This window comes from Taurulus bubalis (assembly GCF_910589615.1).
Source record: "Taurulus bubalis genome assembly, chromosome: 11".
NCBI lineage: Eukaryota > Metazoa > Chordata > Actinopteri > Perciformes > Cottidae > Taurulus > Taurulus bubalis.
Genome location: NC_136599.1, coordinates 24,527,896 through 24,551,388, shown reverse-complemented (window position 1 = coordinate 24,551,388; position 23,493 = coordinate 24,527,896). Strand labels below are relative to the sequence as shown.

General features: G+C 47.4%; 2 protein-coding genes across 2 annotated transcripts in view; one reads left to right on the top strand and one right to left on the bottom strand.

Annotated features, from left to right (window-relative positions):
• Positions 1–17,655, top strand: part of tns2a (tensin 2a) — a 47,736-nt gene extending 30,081 nt beyond the window's left edge. The window contains exons 11-28 of the mRNA XM_079225785.1: positions 238–321; positions 1,967–2,079; positions 3,667–3,727; positions 4,130–4,205; positions 4,564–4,693; positions 7,654–7,719; positions 7,880–7,996; positions 8,175–9,737; positions 9,963–10,128; positions 10,757–11,943; positions 12,022–12,153; positions 12,249–12,344; positions 12,462–12,539; positions 12,803–12,880; positions 12,965–13,133; positions 13,408–13,476; positions 13,759–13,788; positions 14,778–17,655. Of these exons, the coding sequence (XP_079081911.1) occupies positions 238–321; positions 1,967–2,079; positions 3,667–3,727; positions 4,130–4,205; positions 4,564–4,693; positions 7,654–7,719; positions 7,880–7,996; positions 8,175–9,737; positions 9,963–10,128; positions 10,757–11,943; positions 12,022–12,153; positions 12,249–12,344; positions 12,462–12,539; positions 12,803–12,880; positions 12,965–13,133; positions 13,408–13,476; positions 13,759–13,788; positions 14,778–14,916 (4,354 nt within the window). The 3' untranslated portion in view covers positions 14,917–17,655. The remainder of the gene's footprint in view (positions 1–237; positions 322–1,966; positions 2,080–3,666; positions 3,728–4,129; positions 4,206–4,563; positions 4,694–7,653; positions 7,720–7,879; positions 7,997–8,174; positions 9,738–9,962; positions 10,129–10,756; positions 11,944–12,021; positions 12,154–12,248; positions 12,345–12,461; positions 12,540–12,802; positions 12,881–12,964; positions 13,134–13,407; positions 13,477–13,758; positions 13,789–14,777) is intronic.
• Positions 17,656–17,725: 70 nt separating this feature from the next.
• Positions 17,726–22,866, bottom strand: LOC306743281 (transmembrane protein 106C-like; the record flags this gene model as incomplete). Its single annotated transcript, XM_079225786.1, has 7 exons — positions 17,726–18,207; positions 18,969–19,022; positions 19,410–19,459; positions 20,676–20,816; positions 21,392–21,551; positions 22,322–22,385; positions 22,668–22,866. 7 exons carry the CDS (start codon positions 22,864–22,866, stop codon positions 18,063–18,065), a joined length of 813 nt encoding a protein of 270 aa, XP_079081912.1. The 3' UTR covers positions 17,726–18,062.
• Positions 22,867–23,493: the final 627 nt, after the last annotated feature.

Below are 23,493 nucleotides of genomic sequence, written 5' to 3'. Positions count from 1 at the left end.
GCAGCACAATGATTTCCATTCAGGCTTTTGTTTGTTGATGGGGCGCTTGATGAATTAAGCCCAGTGGATTTTGCTGAGGAACTGTGGAAACGGGTTCATCCTGTGGCCAGTGCCAGCTGTATCCTCTCCATGTACTCTCTGGCATCTGGAGGGTCTGGTGCAAGGCCCATGATGGAAAGTGTTGACTCAAAGCGTGTGTGTGTGTGTGTGTGTGTGTTTGCGGGCATTTATGTGCAGGGCGGACCAGGCTCTCAGTACTCTGGCCATGAGGAAGTTCTGTGAAGATAAGGTGTCCTCTTCCCTCCAGCCGTCCCAAAACAGGTGAGGGGAAGTGATTCCACATCACAACAGATGTTATGAAATGCACCCCCAGTTAGCATCCTATGTAAGGGAAGCAGCCCTCCACGTACAACTGCTGTGTTTGATTCATCTATACCTTTGGGTTTTTGGTCTTTTTCACAGCTGACATTTTTGTCACGTCAAGGTAGGTGTAAAACAATAAGATGGCCGAATTCCATTCAGCTGCTGCAGTTTGAGGGTCCTGGTGTTGCGCATGCTGGGACACTTGAATAGAACTGAGGGATTGTTAATGTTAGTAGTGATACCAATAGCTACCTGGGCTCTTCCTGCTAAGATGAGTCAAAATGTCTCCTGTGAAATAGGCACATAAAACACTCAAATATTAATGTAGAGAAGCAATGTGATATAGTCATCGAGAGTAAAGAAAATTATTAAATAATCATAATAAAATGAAACCAAGTTCAAAGTGTGTATGCCTTCCCATTTCACTCCCTGCAAAAAAAAAAGACGTACACTACAGCAGTGGTCCACAACCTTTTTTTCGCCACGGGCCGGTTTTGTGTCAGACAATATTTTCACGGACCGGCCTTCACGATGTGGGCGATAAATATGACGTAAAAAAATGATACGACCGGCATAAATACAATTATAATGTGCATAAAGATACGACTCACCATTACACCGAATTAGTGGAGCCCTGAGCTTGTTTCTTTGCTACGAGCCGGTTCGTCTCGAGGTGACAGGAGAAAAAGACCCCGGCGTCTGTTGTTTATGTCCAGTCTACTGACTCTACTCCGTACCTTAAACCTGTATGTCACTCTGTCACTTCATTAAAACCCGCTTCACAAAGACAGGGTGTTGAAATGGAGGCAGGGTTTCAGAGCTTTTTTGGCGATCTCAGGATACTCTTCCTTGATTTTAATCCAGAACACCGAGTTGGAACGGACTTTTAAGTTTCATTTCTGGGGTAACGCATCACGTAAGGTTACGCTGAGACGGATGAATCCGTTCATTTTTCAATTATTTTTTTTCGACCTTGATTTTCTTTTCTTTTTTCATTCATTCTTTCTCTGCGGCCCGGTACCAAGGGACCCACGGCCCGGTGGTTGGTGACTGCTGCACTAGAGAGAATGATCCAGAGCTTAGCTAAAGACAGGAAGCAGGGGCAAACAGCCAGCCCTGCTATTGGTGTCTGAAGTACCAAACACACTTCTAGATTTAATCTCAAAACTCCGACCTGCAAGAGAAAATGTTGGCATTATATGTTTCGTCAAACTAGCGTAGCGGGTAGCAGCGTAGGGTAGCTTACAAATACAAAAACATTTCCTGTCGACTGGGATGCATGCTCATATTGAAGGCAGAAAACTGGTCAAGACCATGACAACTGATTCAAGAACATCCCTGAATAACGTTCAACTGTGACAGTCACAAGAAATATGTCCTTTACCGATGGGCAAATCGTTTTAGGAAAATACTCCGAGAGATGTTTTCCTGTTTCTTTTACCTGCCTCGCTGCTTTGAGGAAACTGCTGTTGGCTGTCTGACAACAGCACCGTCTGCTCCGGGACTGTTAGCATTTCTCTACCCTCGTAAAGACTCTTCTCCATCTGTTATTGTTGTTCCACATGTTGGTCTCACTGGTGTCGCATCAATCTGTCTCTTTCAGGTATATCTATTACTTTGGGGGTCTTCTGTCCGGGGCGATCAAGATGAACAGCAGCCCTCTCTTCCTCCACCAAGTCCTCATCCCATCACTCCCCAACTTCCAGGGAGAAGGAGGTTTGTTAAGTCTTTTCAGCCAAATCACCAGATATAGTTACATCATTTAACCGACTATTATTTCTAAAAATGATGGGACCGAGTTTATGAAATGGTAAGAAGTACCTTTTAATGTACAGTATGTGTGGGTGGATTTTAAGTGGAAAGTACTAACGGGTGGTAGTAGTAGTAGTAGTAGTAGTAGTAGTAACAATGGGCCCATAGTATTATTGTTTGGACATGACATCATTTTATCTGCAAATAAAAACTCCACGGCATAGAAAAGCATTACAGAGCTATCAATATCAAATTATTTAGCAAATATCTGCATGTGGATGCAGAATGTGTCAGACAGGATTTAGGTATCGGAAGCGTTCTGGTTTTGTTTGTAGCCGAGTAGTATTGTAGTATCACGTCTGAGCTGGCTTTGGTTACATGCAGATACACCTGGTGGCTATCATCTGACAACGATTTAGCTTTTACAAAATAATTATACCCAAATATCTGTTTTTAACAGAGTAGCTGTGTACGTCGTCTCTCAACTCCAGTCTTTGGTCTCAAGTTGCTAATCGGACTGTAAACAATGACCAGCGAGTCTGCTGCATTATCAGCTGGCTGCAATCACAGACTGTATGGAAGAAGTGGGCATAATCCTCTGGTTTGTGGACTGCTGCTTAGAAGCTCTTTTACAACCAGTGAACACAGAGACCATGTTAAGAGGACTGCAGGCCATATATTGACAGCAACCTGTCAATCCCCATAAAGCATACCCTGCTTTATGGTCCTAAATGGACCATCATTTACTCAATGAGCCTCATGCTGTATTGAAGAAGACCAGAAAATGACGTAATCAACTCATGTGACTGTCACAAATAGTTCACTGATAAAAGAACTATTTACATGGCTAATTTGTTTTTAAATGCTTTAGAAACAAGTAGACTATGAATATGAGATATGAGTTTTCAGATAGTTACAATCCCTCCTCGGCATTGTGGAGGTTAGTTTATGGCTTTTTGCCGGTTACTCTTCTATGGGACAGTCTCTGGGTTACACTTGCTGTCTTTGTGGTTCCTCACAGTTCATTTTGTTTGTACCCCCTCTGGCGTTTCGGAGAATAATGCAACAAACAGCGCTTTGAGCATAAACTCCTCCGTTCCAGTACGAACAAAGCTTTAATCGTCATCAAGCCGATAGATGATGGGTTCCACGATTGCAGAGCTATTGAACCTGACGGACAGCTGATCCAGCTGGGCCAACCGTCATCACATCGTGACGTTGCATCACATAACGGCAAAGAGGAAAGGACGTCTCTTGTTCCCTGGATTTCTTTTTTCCCTTACATCTTTATTGTTATCTCTCTTCCTCCGGCGGAAAACATGAACACAACTAAGTGAACGGAGATGTTCCCCTTCTGTCCATCCGTGCAGATAAAATGTGATTTGATGGCGCTCTGACAGGGCTTTATGCTGCAGAGCTCTCATTCGTGGTCTCATTCACCCTCCACCCACGCAAACCATTATAATCTTGTTTATCTTTAATCTGCTTCAAATCTTTATGCCGATAATTCTCGTTAAATCTGAATGTCTCCCCTTCTTTTCCTCCTGCTAGGTTACTACCCCTTCCTGAAGATCTACCAGTCCATGCAGCTGGTCTACACTTCGGGCATATAGTGAGTCTCTCCTGCTGGCACATGACCAACTGATGGCACAGATCAGGGCGTGCTCGTTGGCTCGGGGGTGTTTTTTTCGCTCATGAGCTGAGGTTTCAACATCAACGTCACGGAGGGATTAACAAGATAGGAGCAGAGGAAATTACACAAAGGGCATCCTTCTTCTTCCGATGCAGCTTTGAACTCGTATCTTGTAACTTGATTGTTTACCTCAAGGCCTTTCCAAGCCCGCACACGAGAACACGGCCACTGACGAGTGAAAACACCATGAGAACGCCGCTGGGAATCGATCATTTAAACAGCAGCCTGTGACACATGCACAAACAAATCCGTTGGCCACACTCTGCGTCCCCGAGATCTTTGAGTTGTTTAACTGGTGGTTGTCTGCTTTGTCGTCGACAGTGACCTTCAGGGCACCGGAGGCCGGCGGCTGTGTGTGACCATCGAACCGGCGCTGCTGCTGAAGGGTGACATCATGGTGAGTTCACACAGGAAGGACATGACACGACAGAGGAACCCGTGGCGTGGGTGGGGTCGCGAGCCCGGCGTGATCGCTTTTCATCTTCAACGGACGGGAGAAATATTTATATAAAGTACATACACTGACTTTTTCTTTTTTTACTTTTGCCATATCATCTCTGAAGTCTACACTTTGTTCTGGGAAAAGGTTTAGTCCCTTTGTCCCTTTGGTAACAAGGAGTCCCAGTTAGTTTGGTAAAGTGTAGGTGCCGCTCCGTTTGGAGCACAAAGCCTTCGATGTTCTGCCCAAAGCGCCTCGGTATCCCACATGCATGTTGAGCTGCGGCCTCTTCTCCCCTCTCTGCCGCCCTCTGCAGGTCAAGTGCTACCACAGGCGAGCCCAGAGCGCTGACAGAGACGCTGTGTTCAGGTTGCAGTTTCACACCTGCACCATCCACGGGTCCCAGCTGTGGTTCGGCAAAGGGGAGTTGGACGAAGCCTGTACTGGTACGTTTGTTCAGGTGGCATTGAGCATGTTTTAATCCTCTAGCGAAACAACACTTCCTCTTTTGGGGAGCAGGTATCCTGTGTAGTGTGGGGCATATACAATGGCTACAATTGTATCAGCATTCCCTGAAAGCATATGTAATTGTCTCTCATATGTTTTGTGTTTACAATGAAATCACATGACTATTTTCACATGAAACGGGTCACACGTGTTCTGAACCCACAGAGAAGTAGTGCCCAGCAGCTTCCCTGCTCTACTGAAATGAAGAGGCCCCTTTTCACAGCAGCCATTTTGACATGTCATTGTGGGGTAAACGCATGTGTAAACAGTACCATTTATTCTGGCTCTGTCACATGTGAGTGGGCCATGGACCCTGGTACTGTGCATGCTGGCTCACTGGAATAATTTTGACACACTAAATAGAATGGAACCATAGTTCATTTGATCAATTACACCTGTGCTCACCTGCTATGAAATGCCAAAATGTCATTTTTTTCATGTCGTTAATCTTGATATATGTTTTAATCACTATACGATTGAAAGACGACAAATGATCATAGCACAGCAAATATGGAGCCATATTAGCTGTGCAATGATCATTTGTCATGACTATAAAAATTAGTATTTCCCCCCCAACCATAGCAATATCCGCAGATGAATGATCGTTTGCGGTCCTCATTTTCGGTCATTAGACCAAATATGGAGCCATATTAGCTGTGCTATGATCATTTGTCGTCTTTCAATCGTATAGTGATTAAAACGTATATCAAGATTAACAACATGCTAGCTCAACTTTAGGAGAAAAATCTGATGTGAAATATTTTCAGGGAGTATCATTTAAAGAATGGGGTTTTTGTTTTTACATCCCATTTTACATAACTACTCAGTTCAATGCCAATACCACAGTGTTGTGTTCATTTTGCACTAAAGTTCTTAATTAATTAATCTAGTATTAGCTCTTGTGGTTGCTTCTCATGTCGGTAGGAGGAGAGCTAGTTTCATTTCATTTCATTTTTTATTTATTTGAACAGGGACCGTACACATCAATCAACCCAGGGGTAAATGTGTCAGTCTTAGCTAAGGCTAAATTTCAACCGTAGTCCCTGTGGCCAGATTAACAAGCCATCACTAAAGGAAAGAAATGGTTATAACAAAACATCATAAAAAGCAATAAACATACAGGTTACGATCAAACATATAAATAGGCCTCATCATAAAATCATAAAAACATCATAAAGATCAATAAACATACACACATTTTGTACACACAATCATTGAGGAGGGAGTCACGATTCATGCTCACACACCTGATTGCTAATAAGCCAGTTCTTCAGGCCGTTTAAAAGAGGGATATGTTCTGCTAGTGCGGATATGCAGGGGCAGGGCATTCCAGAGGTGTCCTGCTTTTACTGAGGATGCAGACTGGCTAAAGGAACTGTTCCTAAAGGGGATGATACAGTCACCTCTCTCTCAGATCTAGTTTGTCTACCACTCTGCGTGTTTTGTTTGATAAATTCACCAAGTGGAGGAGGAGCCATATCATGAAGAACTTTAAAAACAAGATACATATAGGAGAATTTAGTGATGTTATCCCAGCTCAGGAGACTGTGTTTACTTAGAATTGCACAGTGGTGATAACTCCTGGGCTTTTTATCAAGTATTTTAAGAGCCTGCTTTTGAAGGATTTGAATTGATTTTAGAGTTGTTTGGCTAACAGAGCTAACAGCTAATGGTTCTAAAACAGCTAACAGAGCTAACAGCTAATGGGGCTAAAACAGCTAACAGAGCTAACAGCTAATGGGGCTAAAACAGCTAACAGAGTTAACAGCTAATGGCTCTAAAACAGTTTACAGAGCTAACAGCTAATGGGTCTAAAACAACTAACAGCTTACAGAGCTAACATCGTACAGAGCTAACAGCTAATGGGTCTAAAACAACTAACAGCTTACAGAGCTAACAGCGTACAGAGCTAACAGCTAATGGGTCTAAAACAACTAATTTAACAGCTTACAGAGCTAACAGCTAATGGGTCTAAAACATCTAACAGAACTAACAGCTAACATAGCTAACAGCTAATGGGTCTAAAACAGCTAACAGAACTAACAGCTAACAAAACTAAGCACACAGCAGAAAAATACAACTGGTACTGTTGTAATCTAGACAGGCGGCCGTTTGTATTCCTGCAGTCACACACGACAGCTGTGGTGGTTGCAGACACAGCTGGCAGAGAGCTCTCTCCTGAGTGCACTTATCGAGTTGCTTATGAGTTCATCTTTTTATTCAGAACATTTTGTGGTAATTCCTTTTCAAAGGTTATGCAGTCTATTTTGTTCAGTGAAGGCCAGAGTGCATTTTTTCTTTCTTTTAAAGACACTGTCGTTCAGGCACAATTAGTAAATCGTTGTAGGGTAATCATTGCATACAACTAACGGACGCAATCTTTGAAAATAACCATTGTGGGAATGTGTTCACAGTGGGTTGCTGCCTCGAGGGGCCTCACGTCACTGAGGTTGAATAAATCCCTTAATAGTAGGAGCTTAATCTCCCTCCTGGACATAATGATAGCTCCCTGGAGGCGAGTACATCGAGGATGAGTTGTAGTGGTGGAGGGAGCGAGGGTCTAAGTACTCCTCAGAGAGCGTTAGTGAGCTCTGGTCTGCTGCTCCAGTCTGTAACCAAAGCGCTCATTACCTCATTTCCTGCCTGGTTTCACTTCACCTCTGTTGTGGACGTGGTCTTCAGTCCATTACACCACTCACTTTCAAATGTACATGAACACATCATGCAACTCGGAGCACATGCGTGGAAGGTATTTGCATATTTTATGTCTTGGGAGCCGAGACCACGTTTGATTCTGTGGTGTAGAGAAACAGGGAAAAGGGGATATTTGCCGTGTTCTTTGAGAATTTTAGCAACTTTTTTCCCTCTATGTTTTGTTTCTCCTTCACTTCACTCCCAGATGAGCGTTTTCCATCTGACGCCACAGTTGAGTTTGTCTTCTCCTCTGGACCTGAGAAAATCAAAGGTGGGTTCACTCCATGTTCTCCTAAATAGCTGTTCTACTTTGAAAGTGGGGGAAATGTGGAAAAGATACACTGCTCAACTGCTCTAATAAAGCTTGTTTAAACATCTAAAACTAACTTTAGTTAACAATGCAAATTAATGTTAATCCGATCTTTCCGCAGGCCGCGAGTACCAGAAGAACGACCCGGCTGTCACAGTGGACTACAACACCGCCGACCCTGTGGTCCGCTGGGATTCCTATGAGAACTTTAACCAGCGATACCAGGACAGCTTGGAGGGTAACACACTAACTGTTCTCTTCACATACGATCTCAGCATGATTTCAATGTCTTCACTAAAGAGTTGGCAGACGTTCGTAAAAACAGACTTTGAGTAGATTTCAGGTCGATAGATGGTAATATGCCAACGAGTACTGTCAATACGAGAGCTGACCGTGGTCGTCTCTTTCTCCTGCAGTCGATATCGCCCACACCAGAGGTCCTGTAGATGGCAGTCTCTACGCTCAGATAAAGAAGCGCCGAGGTCCCGGCTCCGGATCTCTCACCTCAACCAATGGCAGCAGCCCAGCGGCAGGCGTTGAGGAAGACAGGCCAGGTCACGCCATCGCTCACGGTTCTGATTCCGGCCTCTCGGCCCATTCCGTCCATTTAAACCAATCGTCCGTGTATCCGGAGCGCCAGGAGGATCCCGTCCGCCCGATGCCCCCGACCCGGCATGAGAGAGAGGAGCTGGATCGTCTTCTGGGAGGCATAGAGGGGAACCGGGATGGAGAGCGAGAGACGGCCATCTTGGACGACGGAGAGTCTCTGCCCTCCGAGAGGGGCGGGACGCTTAGGCTCAGTCGGTCCTGCTCCTGCCGGACCGGGTACCGGTCCCAGCGTTGTGCCGAGCCCGGCTGCGACCGCACTCTCCTCATGCCCAATGGCTACTGCCTCGACCGGGCCCCCGGCACCAATGGGCACCACGGGGCGACCCCTTCTGCGAGCCCAAACCCAGCGTCTCCTCCGTCACACATGGATCTGTGCCAGCACTACAGCCCCCACTCCCACCAGTCCCTTCCGCCTCCGAATCTGGTGTGGGATCGCCAGGGTGGCCCGCCGCACTACCTGCACCGCTCCTGCTCGGAGGCTCCCTCGTCTCGACATACCTGCCCCTACCCGTCCCCAGACCCTCACACTCACAACCACCCGCATCACCACCCCCTGTCGGCCCCGGGCCACCTCTGCTGTCGAGAGGACGACTACGGCCCCTATCACCACCCTCCTCCACCTCACAGCCACCACCACCCACACCTGCACCACCCCAAACCCTCCACCAGCCCGACCTACCACGACATCATGCTACTGGATGGCCTGCCACCGCCCGGCTGCCCTTGCAGAGACTGCGGCATCAGGAGAGACGACTCGGCGGCCTATCACAGCCTGAGGCTGGACCAAGGTGACGGCTTCCACTGGGACAGAGAGGCGGAGCTTCAGCAGAGGGAGGTGGGGCTCAGGAGAGCCAGGGAGGCGGAGTTACCAAGAGGGTCAGAGCTCCACTGGGAGAGGGATCCTGGGCTGAGACGAGGCCGAGAGATGTCCATCCACTGGGAGAGAGACAGGGAGGCCGAGCTGCAGTGGGAGCGGGACAGAGAGGCGGAGTATTGGCACAGGAGGGCCACCGTGGCCTCCTACGGGCCACAGGGCCACGATCTTCCGGCCTTCACGTTTGACCCCTTGCCGTCGGGTCACCCGGCTTACCCAGAGGCGTCGCGGTCCCATGCCCATTCCCACCTGGACCTGAAGTACAGCAGCAGCAGCAGTGGGTACCAGACGCCCCGCCAGGTGTGCCCCTGCTCGCCCTACCAGCCATCGCCGTCTGAAAGCCGGGGCTATGCTTCGGGCTACCAGTCCGAGTCCACGTCCCCGCTGCCCCCGGCGTCCTCCATGACGGGGCCCTGCAGCCATAGCAACGGGCCGGCAGACCACAACCATCACCATCCAGACTCGCAGCAGTCATACGGCTCTGACTCACACACTGGTGAGTCACACGGAACCGGAGACGTTGAAAAATGTGTTTTCCCTGAGCAACACGTTTGAATTATCCATAACCAACAAAAGCTTGCACTGAACTAGTAATGCTTAACCAGATAGATTTCCCGACACATTACTCACAAACTGGGTCTTCTAGCCACCTTTTCCTTCCATATGTTTCCACTGAGCTTCCATTCTTTGTCATGTAATCCGTTGTTCCCTTCCTTTTCAGACGGCCTCCGGAGCTCCGGTGAAAGCGTGGGCTGGAGGGACCACGTTACCCACGGATCCTTTAGGAGAGTCCACAGAGATGGCCACGCCGCATGCTCCACGCCGTCCGACATGTCTGGACCGTCCACCCCCGTGCACACCAGCAGCCCTGTACGCACGCAGGGAAGGTATTACACGCTCTCTCTTACTAAGGAGGCGCTCCTCACCGAACTTGTTCTTTGGTCCACCCGATCCATTTTCTATCACTAACGGGATTGAAGCAGAGAGACACGGCCACCCTAAATAACTTCTGTGCATGAAGCTACACAAGGACCCACGCAATTCAGACAAAAGCAACACAATGAAAATAACGTAACCACAATCGCACAGGTAAAGATGACCTGACGTTAGTGTTCTAGGGTTAAGAAATTGCGAACTAATGTGGTTGTCCACATTAGTTACTTAGATCCAAAACATGGGCTTTTAAATCTACAGAAGGACCCCTTTAATATAATAATATAATATAAAAAGGAAATTTGTTATATTGATTTGTTGGAAGAATGCCATCGGACCACATTTACACCCGGCAGAGATCGAATCACAGACCGCCTCCCGATGTGATCTGACTGATCCCGATCAATCACATGGCATTCTTCGTTTACACAACAGCACATCAGGTGTTCCTTATCCCGACGGCATAACCGGATACAGCTTGCATGTTACAGCACGGTGACAATTGAATATTGATGACGATGCAAACATTTCACTGGATCACAAGCAGGTCTGGGACACTAATTCTCTGTCTGTCCTTTTAAGTCCCAGTCCAGGAGGGAGGGAGTACGAGATCCGGACCACTGACATCATCGGCAGTGACTACGAGGCTCCCGGACACTATCGCGCTGACCTCATCGCCCGGGAATCCCCGGAAAGCCAAAGAAGCGGCACAGAGCCGCCGCCGCCGCCGCCGGCCAGAGACGCGCAGCCCCCCAACCACTGCACTGCAGCGACGGAGCCGCCGCCCACCGCGCCACACCCGCAGCACTGTTGCCCGAATACACCGCCAGCATCGACGACGCAGAACCCGTCTCCTTCGGATTCTGCAACTCCGACGACATCAACCCAGGGGCTCTGCCGGGGCCCCCCGTCCCCGAGCCGGGCCTCGTGTGAACCCCAGCCCGGCCCTCTCGCTCTGCAGAGCCCCCGTCCCTCAGAGGCTGCCGCTCTGCCTTCCACTGTGGCACAGGCGGAGCCCCAGCCTCAGAGCCAGACCCAAGCCAGCGGATTGACAAGACCAGCACAGGTCACCGGATCTCCTCCTACCGGGGAACCACACCCAGAAGCCGCAAAACCTGTGTTGAGCCCCACCCACAACGCCACGTCTGCCCCCGCATCTCCCAACCCAGCTTCCTCTTCGTCCGCCCAGACGGCCTCCAGCAGTAAGGATGGCTCCCCGGTCTCTGATGCCCCGGTTCCCGGCTTTGCCACTTTGGGTCGGAGGCTGATGCTGAGTGGGCCCGACCCCCACCACCTGAACCACATCCAGCAGCCCGGGCCCCCGCACCACCACCACTTCCCTGGCACAGAGCACGGCGCCGCCGGGCACGCCTCCGCTCCGGACTCCACCAAGAGGCCCTGCTCCTCCGCTCACCCTGCTCAGCTCTCCCCGTCCTCCTACTCCAATTACTCCACCATCTCCATCGCCCTCCCTCACCCGCAGCCGCCGCTGCCAGAGAAGCGCCACCAGCCCGTCCTGCCGGGCTCGCCCAGCGACGGGGCGGGAACCCTGAGGCCGGCTGCGGGCGCCGCGCCGCCATCTGCCGGCGGCACCGCCCAGCATCAGCTCCACGTCACCTTCTCTCCCACCGTGGGGGAAATTGCAACCCCCACAGGCAAACACGACACAGGGGTGTCTGTGGAGAGTGAGAACGCGAATCGGGTCAGCGTGAAGTTCGTCCAGGACAGTTCAAGGTTCTGGTACAAGCCCGGAATCTCCAGAGAGCAAGGTAGGCCGCTCATTTATTTTGTCTTCTTCTACAAACGCTTTCCACTCTTCTACATTCCCTAACGTCTTGGTTGTGTAGCAATCGCAGCTCTGAAGGAGAGGGAGCCAGGAACCTTCCTGATCCGGGACAGCAACTCTTTCCAGGGGGCCTACGGCCTGGCCCTGAAGGTGGCCACACCTCCTCCCAATGTCAACAACCACGGCGGCAAGGGTAAAGATAGAGCTCCTCCTCTCAACATCACACTTATGCGGCGGCCGCTCTGTCCCTGGCGGGCCGCTTGTTGACGGTGAACTCTGCTGTTACAGTGAGCGACCCTCTGGAGCAGCTGGTCCGGCACTTCCTCATCGAAACCGGCCCTCGAGGAGTCAAGATCAAAGGGTGCCAGAATGAGCCCTACTTTGGTACGGATTTCACATCTGCGTTTCGAGGACAATATTTTGAGTACCATTCATTCTATTTGTACGTCTTGCTACTTCGAAGGAATGTAAAATACTTTTCCTGCTGCCTGCCGTCCACAGGGAGTCTGTCTGCATTAGTCTACCAGCACTCCATCACGCCCATCTCTCTGCCCTGCGCCCTGAGGATCACAGAGAAAGGTTGGTGGGCTGCAACAAGATACTGTTTTTGATTCATCTCCAGGTTATTTTCTACCTTAATCATTTTGTCTATAAATATACACACATTTTTGCTTAATTTGTCAATATAATCGCTGATTCATTTTCTGTTGATTTACAAATTGTTTGAGATGAATCAAATTTGAACAGATGGATCCTTTAAAGCTCACATTGATCAGGAGAAGAAATTATTATACTTATTAACTTATAATAGAAGTATTCTGATTCTTATTCTATTCCCTCAGATCTGATAGGGGAGGGGCCGGAGGTTCAACCGGTGAATAACATCAGCACGGCCGCTGACCTGCTGAAACAAGGAGCAGGTGACTTCTCTCCCTAAAGCACAGACACACCTTCAGAGGTGTGGTCATCACGCTCACCTCTCTCCTCTGGCTCCTCCCCCTCAGCCTGTAACGTCCTCTACCTGAACTCGGTGGAGACGGAGTCTCTGACCGGCCCCCAGGCCATCGCCAAGGCGGCCGACGCCTCCTTGGGTCGTAACCCCCGTCCCGCCGCCACTGTGGTCCAGTTCAAGGTGACGTCGCAGGGCATCACGCTGACCGACAGCCAGCGCCGGTAAGACCTGAGCGTTGACCCTGCTGACGGGTGGGAGTTTGTTTCTTTGTTGACTGGTTTCCACTCGGGACGTGCAAAAAAAGTGTCAGAAATAAATGAGTGGCATTATGTGGAAAAGTTGTCTTATGAAAACTAAAGTATTGCTGTCGAGGAAACCCGATTACCCTCCACACCTCTAGTCTTTATTCGCTCATGGACACCAGAGTCGATGCTCTCAGTCCTCTCTAGTGACGATGTCTCTGTCTCTCGCTCCATCTCGTCTGTCTTCCTCCAGGGTTTTCTTCCGTAGACATTACCCGGTGAGCAGCGTGACCTTCAGCAGCATCGACCCCAAGGACCGGAGGTAGGCAACAACAAGCCACGAGGCTCTCCCTTCTGATCCCCGTGGCCGCAGTCTGAACCAAAACTAACCTCAAATCAGCAGAAATCAGAGACTCGTCGCCGCAATCCGTTGCACTCACGATCAGCCGCCGCATGGACCGCACGTCTGTTTTGTGTCGCTGAGTCATGCCGAGGCTGCATCAGCTGTTTGGCCGCTCTGCCTGTGTGTGTGTATATGTATGTTTGTGTGTGTGTGTGTCTGAGTTTGGTTTCTCTCTCTCTCTCTCTCTCTCTTGACCTTTAGGTGGACTAACTCAGACAACGCCGCCGTGAAGTAAGTGCTCTGTTTGTGTTTGATGATGGAGAGAAAGGAGGAGTGTATTGCATGCGAGTAAAATAAAAAAAGGATGTGTGTAGACTCCTCCCCATCTGTAGCTGAGAAGTGACCTTCAAGCCTCTGCATGTGAGCCTTGGCAAACTTAATTCCAGCAAACATGATTTAACATTGAAAATCAAGTTTCACGTGATATTACATAATACTCATCAAGTCAACCCTGAGAAAAAGAAAAAATGCAGGAGATCCATTTTCTGAGTCTGATCTAAATAATTGTTCTGTGTTTTCTTTCAGGATAATCTTTCCTTAGTCCCTTTAAAAAATGTTTTAAAGATTGCGACATCAGAGGGGAAAAAGGTTTTACCTGGTGAAGAAAAAATAAATACAAAGTTTTGCCAGAATAGTTTTCTACGTTCATTTTTATTATTCTGTGAAAGCTTTTTTGGGTGATTTGAATTTCCCCATGCACTTCAAACACAAGGTCCCTATTATGTGTTTGCAAGTCTAGAAGTGATGTATTAAGAGACAGAATTATAAATTTAAATTAAGAAGCTGTACTCCAGTCAGCAATAATCTTTTATCGTATATCGTAGCTAAAAAAATCCACTATTTAAAGTGTCACATAAGTCTAATTATGGGTGTGTGTTGCTCTCCAGCCTCCTGTGGCTGAAATGAGTATTACAACAACAAACACTTGAAGAAAATAATCTTGACAATAACATTTAGTTTTTCACTGCCAAAGCTGTTTTCCCCACCTGAGTTCACAGAGGTCAGACCTAGAAAATGGATCGCCATTATTTTCTGTCTCTCTCTCTTACCTGAGCTTCCGCTCATGCTCAGTGACTTGTATCCTCATGCTCAGTGACTTGTATCCTCATGCTCAGTGACTTGTATCCTCATGCTCAGTGACTTGTATCCTCATGCTCAGTGACTTGTATCCTCATGCTCAGTGACTTGTATCCTCACACTATTCCCCCCCTCCCTCTCAGGGTGTTCGGCTTCGTGGCCAAGAAGCCGGGCAGCTTGGCCGAGAACGTCTGCCATTTGTTTGCCGAGCTGGACCCCGAGCAGCCGGCCTCCGCCATCATCAACTTCATCAACAAGGTCATGTTGTCTCCGCGCCGGTAGAGGGGGACGCAGAGGGGACCCCCAACTCGGGAGCAGACGAGCAGTGGCCACCGACGGGGGGGGCAAGCGCCGCCCGCCGCTTGTTCTGGCCGGGGCGCTAACGCCACCTTTGTCGAGTCAGTCGGCCATTTTGAAGGCAACTGAAAATCATTGTCTTACCATGTTTTCACTCTCTGCCCCTGAAATGTCCTTCTCCTAAAAGCTCGGGTGACGTAATAACACTCCCGTTTGATTTTTTTCTAATATAGCCAAGTAAAAAAAACTAAAAATATGTTTTGTGTTACAACTCCTCCAAGGAGAGGGAGGCGTCAGAGAAAAAAAAAATGTAGACCATCTACCAGGGGCCCGAAGGAAGAATGAGCAGAACTCTGGGTTCCCCTGGTATCGTGAAGCGGGCTCACTTGAAGAACCTTTCAGAGCAGGTTCAGTTCAGAGTCGACATGGAGCCCCCCCCCGGGTGTCTGTTTTATTCCGCCATATTAACCCCCCAAAAAACAAATGTTCTTATTTTTTTTACTTTTGATTGCTGCTTTAGTCCTAAATATTTAATATCACTCATGAATTAAGTCGTAGAGTATTGTGCGTTCCAATAGCCGCACTACTAAACTATTTAGTATGCCAGAACGTCCCGATACATCGCGGGTCAAATGCAGTGGATGCCAAAAGAACACCAGGATGTTCTGCCACAGCGGGGCGTATTTTTGCTTTTCTGGGCGTTCCGACCCACAAGTCCTTTAGGCTCAAAGTTCAAGGCGCCAACGTTAAGAGGAAGTACGACGTCCCAGCTGAGTGCACACTGCTCGACCAGTGTGTACTGAAAGTAAAAGTACGCCATTTGGAGCGCAGCTCAAGTTTCCAGAGACTTCAGGTCCTCCGCCCACGTGTCATGATACCGGCTACCCAGAGTGCCTCACTTCATGGCACAGACTGGTTGAATACAGCTTTTATCATCTGGGCTCGACTGGTGTTCAGCATACAGATGACTTCAGCTTCAAGGACACACACACACACACACACACACACACACGCACGCACACACACACGCGCGCAGACTGTGTGTGAACTACAAAGAGGACCTTCAACACTTCTACATAACGACCGGCTTCAAACACAGCAGCTGTTTGTTTATGTTTTCTTTGTGTGAACACAGCGGCCAAAAGGCTCGACGATGTTGTTTATTTCCTGTAGATCAGACGTATGTACATTTACGCTTACCTTTTACAAGTGGAACACCTGTAATCACAATCGACAATCAAACTCACGTACACTTAATAATCGGAGCGAGGGACGCAGGTCTGATGAAAGCAAACATGAATGTGAGGTTTTTAATGTTTAACAAGTGTGTGTGTGAGTGAGGGAGTAGCGTGTCGAGGGGATTTTCAGAAGATAATGTCGGGTCAGGGAATCGGTAACGTCCTTTATTAAAAAGAAATGTATGTGTAGATGGGAAAAGGACGTTTCAGGGTTGGAGCACACCGCTTGCCGTGAAATGTTTGGTGTCCAAATTCATTATGAAACAGTCACACACATGCAGGAGCTAACAAAGAGAGGACCGGTAAAAACACACACACGCACACACACACACACACGCACAGCCAACAAAGAGAGGATATGTACACACACACACACACAAGGCGTGGCCTGACGACAGACGCACTTAACCAAAGACAAAGCACTCCTGTATTAATAAGCTTTTTATTCAGCTATATTTTTGTACTTATTGCATCTATTTAGTGTGTTGCCTTGTTTGGTATAAAAAATAAAACCTAGAAAAACACTACTTGTATTACAGCGATAATATATTGTCTGTTCATGTTGATCTCTGTATTATGTAGTAATATATTTTCACATGCAGCTATAGGACAACGTATGAGACATTTAAAAAGGAAACATTTGTATGTTTGAAAAAGGACATTATGCTATTTTGTATGCAAAAAAAAACAAAAACAGAATTAAACTGAAATGATGTGGTACCTGAAGTGTTTTTGGGGTAACTGCTTATTTGTGGTTAATGTTTTTAAGTGCTGCAGCTATTGATTATTTTTAATTAATTTTCATAAGACAGTGGGTTTACAATGATGAGGGTTCTAGTTTCCAACGATGCAATTGGAGAAAGAAATAATCATTTTGAAACGACAAGCAGTGAGGTTCATCATTAGTTTTATTTATTCACACGTCCCTTTAATTGAATGACAATATAAACTGTATTCTTCTAAAAACCCTGGTAAAAATCTTCAGTCCCTTTTATAAAAAAAAAAAAAAAAAAAATTGCATTTTTGTTATGACATTGGAGCAGAACTAATTTGAGAATACTTGGATGTGAAGTCGAGCACCGAGATCTGCAATGAACGCGTTCCAACGACGTCCAAGCGGGGTTGGATTAAAACTAGGAAGACCCGTGGGGATCCTGTTCAGTATGCTCCTCAGTCAGGAGTGAGAATGTTCAGACCTTCGAGATGCTGGAAGTCACTCCGTGGTCTCCCGTTCAGGATCAGCACTTTCCCGCTCTATGACGCTCATGTTGGAATCCCCCGGGATCTAAAACCTCAGAACCTCAGGGTTCAGGCTCAGACCAGAGGCGCCGACAACTCACTTTTAGTTACATTTAAAAAACATCCGGGAAACATTGAATAACGATGCAAAAGCAAAAAGTGAATGCGTCCCGGGTTCCCAGGTGCCAAAAAAAAAAAAAAAGTATCCCTCTATTGCATTAAAAAAAAAAAAAAAAAAAAAAACACACACAGTAGACGTCAGCAGGTCTCTAAACCAGTGTTGCACTACCAGAACGTCTTCGAGGCGATGGAACGCCAGGGCCCTGTTCCCGTTGAAGCAGAGTTCTCTCAGCTCAGTTTGAAATAGCAAAAATAAACCTTTGTTAAAACGTACTATAGACATGGTGAGTTCAGGCCATCAGCAACTAAAACCAAGTGGCGGGAAAGAGCCAAGCCCAACAACAACCCCACGAGATCTATCGGTGGCCTTCTTGGATGTCTGATGAAAACCAATGTGCAGTTAAAAAAAAAAAAAAGGCACAAGTTAACATTATAGTTCCCTCTATGGGAGTGAGCTCACAACAAAGCACCTTTTGGTAATTTGTCCCCGCTGGTTTCAAACCGACCACCGGAGAAAGGATCTGTTCGTCCGGCTCACGGTGGAGGAGCCGGCGGCGAGGAGGAGATGGGCGGGGGCCCGGCCCGGTAGCGCGTGGTGTTGGAGCCGCAGTCTATGTAGCGGTACGCCTCCAGGCTGTTCTGGGACGTGCGCACCATGTAGGAGGTTTTCACCGTGGTTCTGGAAGCAAAGAGGGGGGGAATAAATACAAAAAGACCAGCGTTTTCCATCACAGAGCAAGTGCCCCCCTCTCACTAGGTCATGTGTCATAACTGGCGAGGGGACCCTGCAGAGAGCACTAGTTTGGTCATCTCCAGTGTGTGGAGTCTAAACTACTAAGAAGTGCTGGAGTCACACGAGCAGCAAGTTAGCTGAGAGACTTTAATGCACGAGCCACTTCCTCTTGAGTACTGCAGCTATTTATGCTTCTACATTTCAGAGGGAAATGTTGTGCAAGTTATTACACTTATCTTATCTGACAGCTGCAGTTACTTTGCAAATTTTGCAAATTATTATTTTTAAGTAAAATATATTGTCAGCTTTCAAAATGGGATGAATACCACATTGTATCAAGTCATTGTAGTCTGGAATGTTGTCCTTAGTTTTATTTTCTTACTTTAAAACTAAAGAACATTTTTACATCATTCTGGTGTTGCAACCCGTCATATTCTTTCATGTTCAAGACAAGTGGATTAAAAATAAAACCTTTTTTTAAACGCACATGGTTTTTTCAGGACAGAAACATCTTTATGAAATTGAGATATTTAAGATTTTAGAAAGTAGGCAACAAGTACTTAATTAAATGCAGTATTTTGCTGCCAGTACTTCTTAGCTTCTACTGGAGTAACATTTTGAACACAGGACTTCTACTTGTCACGGAGGATTGACACACAGCTGTATCATTACTTGTACTTACAGTACTTCTGAAGAGAGATACTTACTGCATACAGACGACAATGTTGTGGACCTTGATGCTGGGCATGGTGCAGAAGGCGCTGAAAAACAAACAGAAAGGGGCGAGACTGGAACGTTATTCCACTTATTTTTATTTGTGTAATTCACACGAGGCTTCATCGACGAGACGGGGGAAAAATAAAAATAAAAAGCACAATATCAGAACGCCTGTGTGACAAACTGCAGGGGAGGCGTTGAATAGATGGACATGTAGGAGACTGGGAAGGTCTAGCAGAAGATGGCGTTGTGTTGCATTGTGGGAAACGTAGGATCGGGCGTTTTTTTAAAGCTTGTAAAATTATTATTATTATTTTTTTTAAATCACATGAGAAGCCCTTGAAGCCGATGAGATTTCACCATTGAAGAGGTCACAGTCACATATGGACACCTGAAGAGGCCGTTTGAGCGGTTTGGGCGGAGACACTTACTAGACGTACGGCGCGCTGCTGCCGATCTCCACGCTGACGGTGTAGTTCACCTGCAGGAGACAGAGACGTTACTCAGAGCCCCGATGAGGCTATGACGTCATACTCCAGTGGCAAATGTACGGATACGTCGATCAGCAGAGAGGTGATGGTGAGAGGGAGGGTTTTCCTGATGGCTCATGGGAAAAAGAAAAGGAAAGTGCCGCTGCTCCGGCATGAGCAGCCGGGGCTTCAGACAGGACGAGGAGAGTTTAGTTCCTTCTTGGCTGATGAAACAAAGCCGAGAATGTGTTCTCTCGAACCCCCCGGTCAGTCTGTGGCCGTTCATCCTGACCAAATATGCTGACTTTAAAAACGGGTCACAAAACCTATACTCAATTTTATTTAAACACAAAGGCTAAATCATTTCCTCATCAGCTGGTTCTGTAGTATTTAGCAAACTGTACCAACACAGAAGTTCATTCTGTACTTCTCCCCACCAGGGGTTGGTCTATGGCTGCAACCAACACTGACGTTTCATTATCGACTATTCAAGTAATTGTTTAGTCTACAACATAATTATTTATTTTTAAATACAGAAAAATGTCCGTCCTGGTTTCTTAAAATCCAAGACGAGGTCTTCGAATGTCTTTTTAGGTTTTGAACCGACAAATGAAGTTTGAAAAGATTAAAAAAAAATTAAAAAAACAGGAAAAATCTCCACGTTTGAGAGGCTGAAAACAGTATTTCTTACCACTATTTTAGTTGCATTCAAAATCACTGTAACGATTAATCAATTCTCAAAATAGTTGGCGATTCTTTTTTCCTGTCTGATGGATGTTGACGCAGCCTTAGATTTGTCACATCAGCGAGCGCTGCACCGGTGGCAGCCCGGACGGTGCACGGCACTACAGCTCCCATCTCCGCGGTAGATGAGGAACGCGGTGTGGGCGGAGCAAGCGGCACGTCAGCGGGGAGCTGTGGGCTTTTGTGGTGAGACAGCGATGAGCTGGATCCAGTCAGTCCTGGTTTTGCTGACAGCGAGTCACGCAGAATGACGTCAGCCTCGTTCTTCCAGTGTAGTAGTTGTTGTTGTTGTAGCACTCGTGTGTTCAGGAGCCGTTCACCAGGCGCTGGTGTTCTAAACAGTCCGCCAAACAGATAGCGGGCACGGCTATGCACTTTGTACCGGGAGCAGTGATAATGTTTTTATGCACAAAGTAAACAGCCTCGCTCGTGAGATAGAGAGATAGATATCTCATAACCGGGCCTGGTTCTCCATTTCCTTACCTGACTCTGGCTCAGCGGCAGGATGGTGGTGACGTGGTCCAGCTGCTGAGTTCCGATCACCATCTTCATGTAAAGGACCTGGCAGCTCACACTCTGCACCAGCACCGAGAAGAAGTTTGGGTTGCTGAGGTTCAGAGTGCTCTGGGAGGGAGAGGGAGAGAAGCTTCACAACAGTCGGCAGGTCTCACATGGACACGGTTAGACTACAGGTTCTAAACTTAGACCGCCGTATGATAACTGAGGCTCAGGTTCAGACCTCGAGACCAGAATCGGATGGATTTGCCAAGAACGGGTTCCCGCACAAAGAATTAGACTCTGCTGCTCAGCCTCCCATCAGAAATAGAAGGAATAGGAACATTTGGACTTAGGCTGCAACTAACAATTACTTTTAACACTATTATTAACCACTTTATAAAGTTCACCAATTCATTGTTCTGTCAAAATAAATTGTGAAAACAGTTATAATTTAGACGATAACGGTCATTATGGCACAAATAGAGCATCTATCACGTCTGAAGAGAACAGATTTAAACACGTTGAGCAGTTTATCTTAAAAAGCAATGTTCTCCTTTAATCTGCTGATCTCATCAGGTCAGATTTAGCGGGATTAAAAACCAAGTGGCCGGTAGATCCCGTCACCTCGCTGACAGCCGTTTCTATTATTGTGGCTAATTATCTAATTATTATTCATAGTCACAGAGTGAGAAACACCCTACCGTCATGTTCATGAGGACGTTCATGGTGGAGGGGTTGATGCGCACGGTCACCGAGTGTATCCCGTCATCCACCACCACCACGGAGCGAGGGAAGAGGAAGAAGGCCACGAGCGAGGAAGCAAGGAGGCACAACACCACCGACAGGACCACGTACAGCTTCCTGGGGCCGCAAACAAAACCAAAGTAGGTCCTCTCTCCGACCTGAGCGCCTAACGCTCATACAATAGTTTAATGACACAAACACAACTTCACTTAAAGAACTACAGAATATGAACAGCGTGCAACAGAGCGCTTTCAATCTTTTTCCGGCGCCCGTGGAGAAGCGCACGCTCATCGTTACGACAGGTCAGCTGCCAGCTTTTAGTCGAGTCACTGATCCTCTTGACACGTCCTCAGAGTACACGGTGTACTTTTTGTTTATCAGTCATTTGATTTACCAATGACAGCGATGGTTTATAAAACAAAAAAGGAACAAGATGCACTGTAAAATTAATTATTTTAGAGTCATATACAACAAATCAGCTATAACAATGAAAAGAACATTTTAAATAAAAGTCTATTTAATGTTGAATTTGGGATCTATATTTTATGACGCCCCCTGCCTGATACCCCCTCACAGCCCCTTGTGCTATACAAAATAAAAATGGGTTTTTGTTTTCACCCCTTACAGATCTGGAGATCTTTGATGAAGGGTCCCTGTTAAAGCCCCATTTAGTATGTGATATTACTCCATGATTGTAAACAGGGGTTTTTGTGTGGTGCAAGTGGGACATCCACTTGTAAACCTCTCAGGACTCCGTTAGCGCGGCTCACAGGGGGCGGGGCCTCCACCAAGGTGTGCGCAGGTGTTCTGCATGCAGTGATAAGAGATGATTTGTTCGTTTCTAAGGATGTGGAAAGAGAACGGCTGACTCAAGCAGGACTACTCACGTTCTCTGGGGACGCAGCCTTTGGTCGCTGTACGGGATCAATGCGACCAGTTCATTGACTTGATCTATCGGGAGGGAGATAACGAGTCACGCGACATATCGATACGAGTCTCCCTCTTCCAATACACGTTTGTTTGGGACACGGGACTCTTGGAGTTACATCACTACGCATTCAATGCTATGAGAAGTCTATCAAATGTCTATCAAATGTGTGTCACACACACACACACACACACACACACACACACACACACACACACACACACACACCTCTTAGGTTTAAGTTGAATTATCAGTCCGTTAGTCCAGGTGAGGTGCGTAGCTTTACTTGCGCTGCTCGTACTCACCGGAGGGTATCCGCCCGGTGCCTTGGCACGTCGGGCACGTGATGCTATCCCTGCCGGTGAACTCCACGTAGGGGAACTGCGCGATGTCCTCCCGTCGGACGAGCCCGTCCAGAGAGTCGTTGTCCGAGTCCTCCTCCCGCCGCTCGCAGTGCCGCCTCTCCGGCTGCAGCGACGGGCTGCGAGACCACCGTGCTCCCATGGCGGAGGCTGCGCGCGCGGACCCGTCAAGCCGGTTCCTCAGCGACCCCCCGGGCGGTCTGCATGAGCCGGTCAGCGACCAGCGAGACCACGGCTGACGGAGTCAACACGTAACGTCAGCGGACTCCAAAGTTGCTCATGCGCGGCGCTTCTGTGCTAGTTAGCTCGTTTGCTAACTGGTGTTCTACACGCGGGAAGTGGCTGTAGCCGCTCGTGACGTTAAGTCCGCTTAACTACACTCTTTGTTTACTCTTCACACCAAACGGCTGAACGTGTCCATCCCAAAGTTGGGTTCACGTACAGCTGCGTACCGCCCTCTTTTTCTGCTGCTGCTGCTTCTTCTTCGTCTTCGTCTTCTTTCTTTCTTTCTTCTTCTGTGGTGTTTAACGGCAGTTTGTATCCCATTCGTTGCATTACCGCCCTCTTCCGGTCCCAACTACTAAACGGCCCCCATTTACTCGCAATACGTTCTGTAGAGCAGTGGTTCTCAAATGGGGGTACTTGAAGGCACCCCAGGGGGTACTTGACATTCAAAAAAATATATTAAAAATTAGCATACATTCACAAATACTTAAAAAATATATATATATATATATATATATATATATATATATATATATATATATAT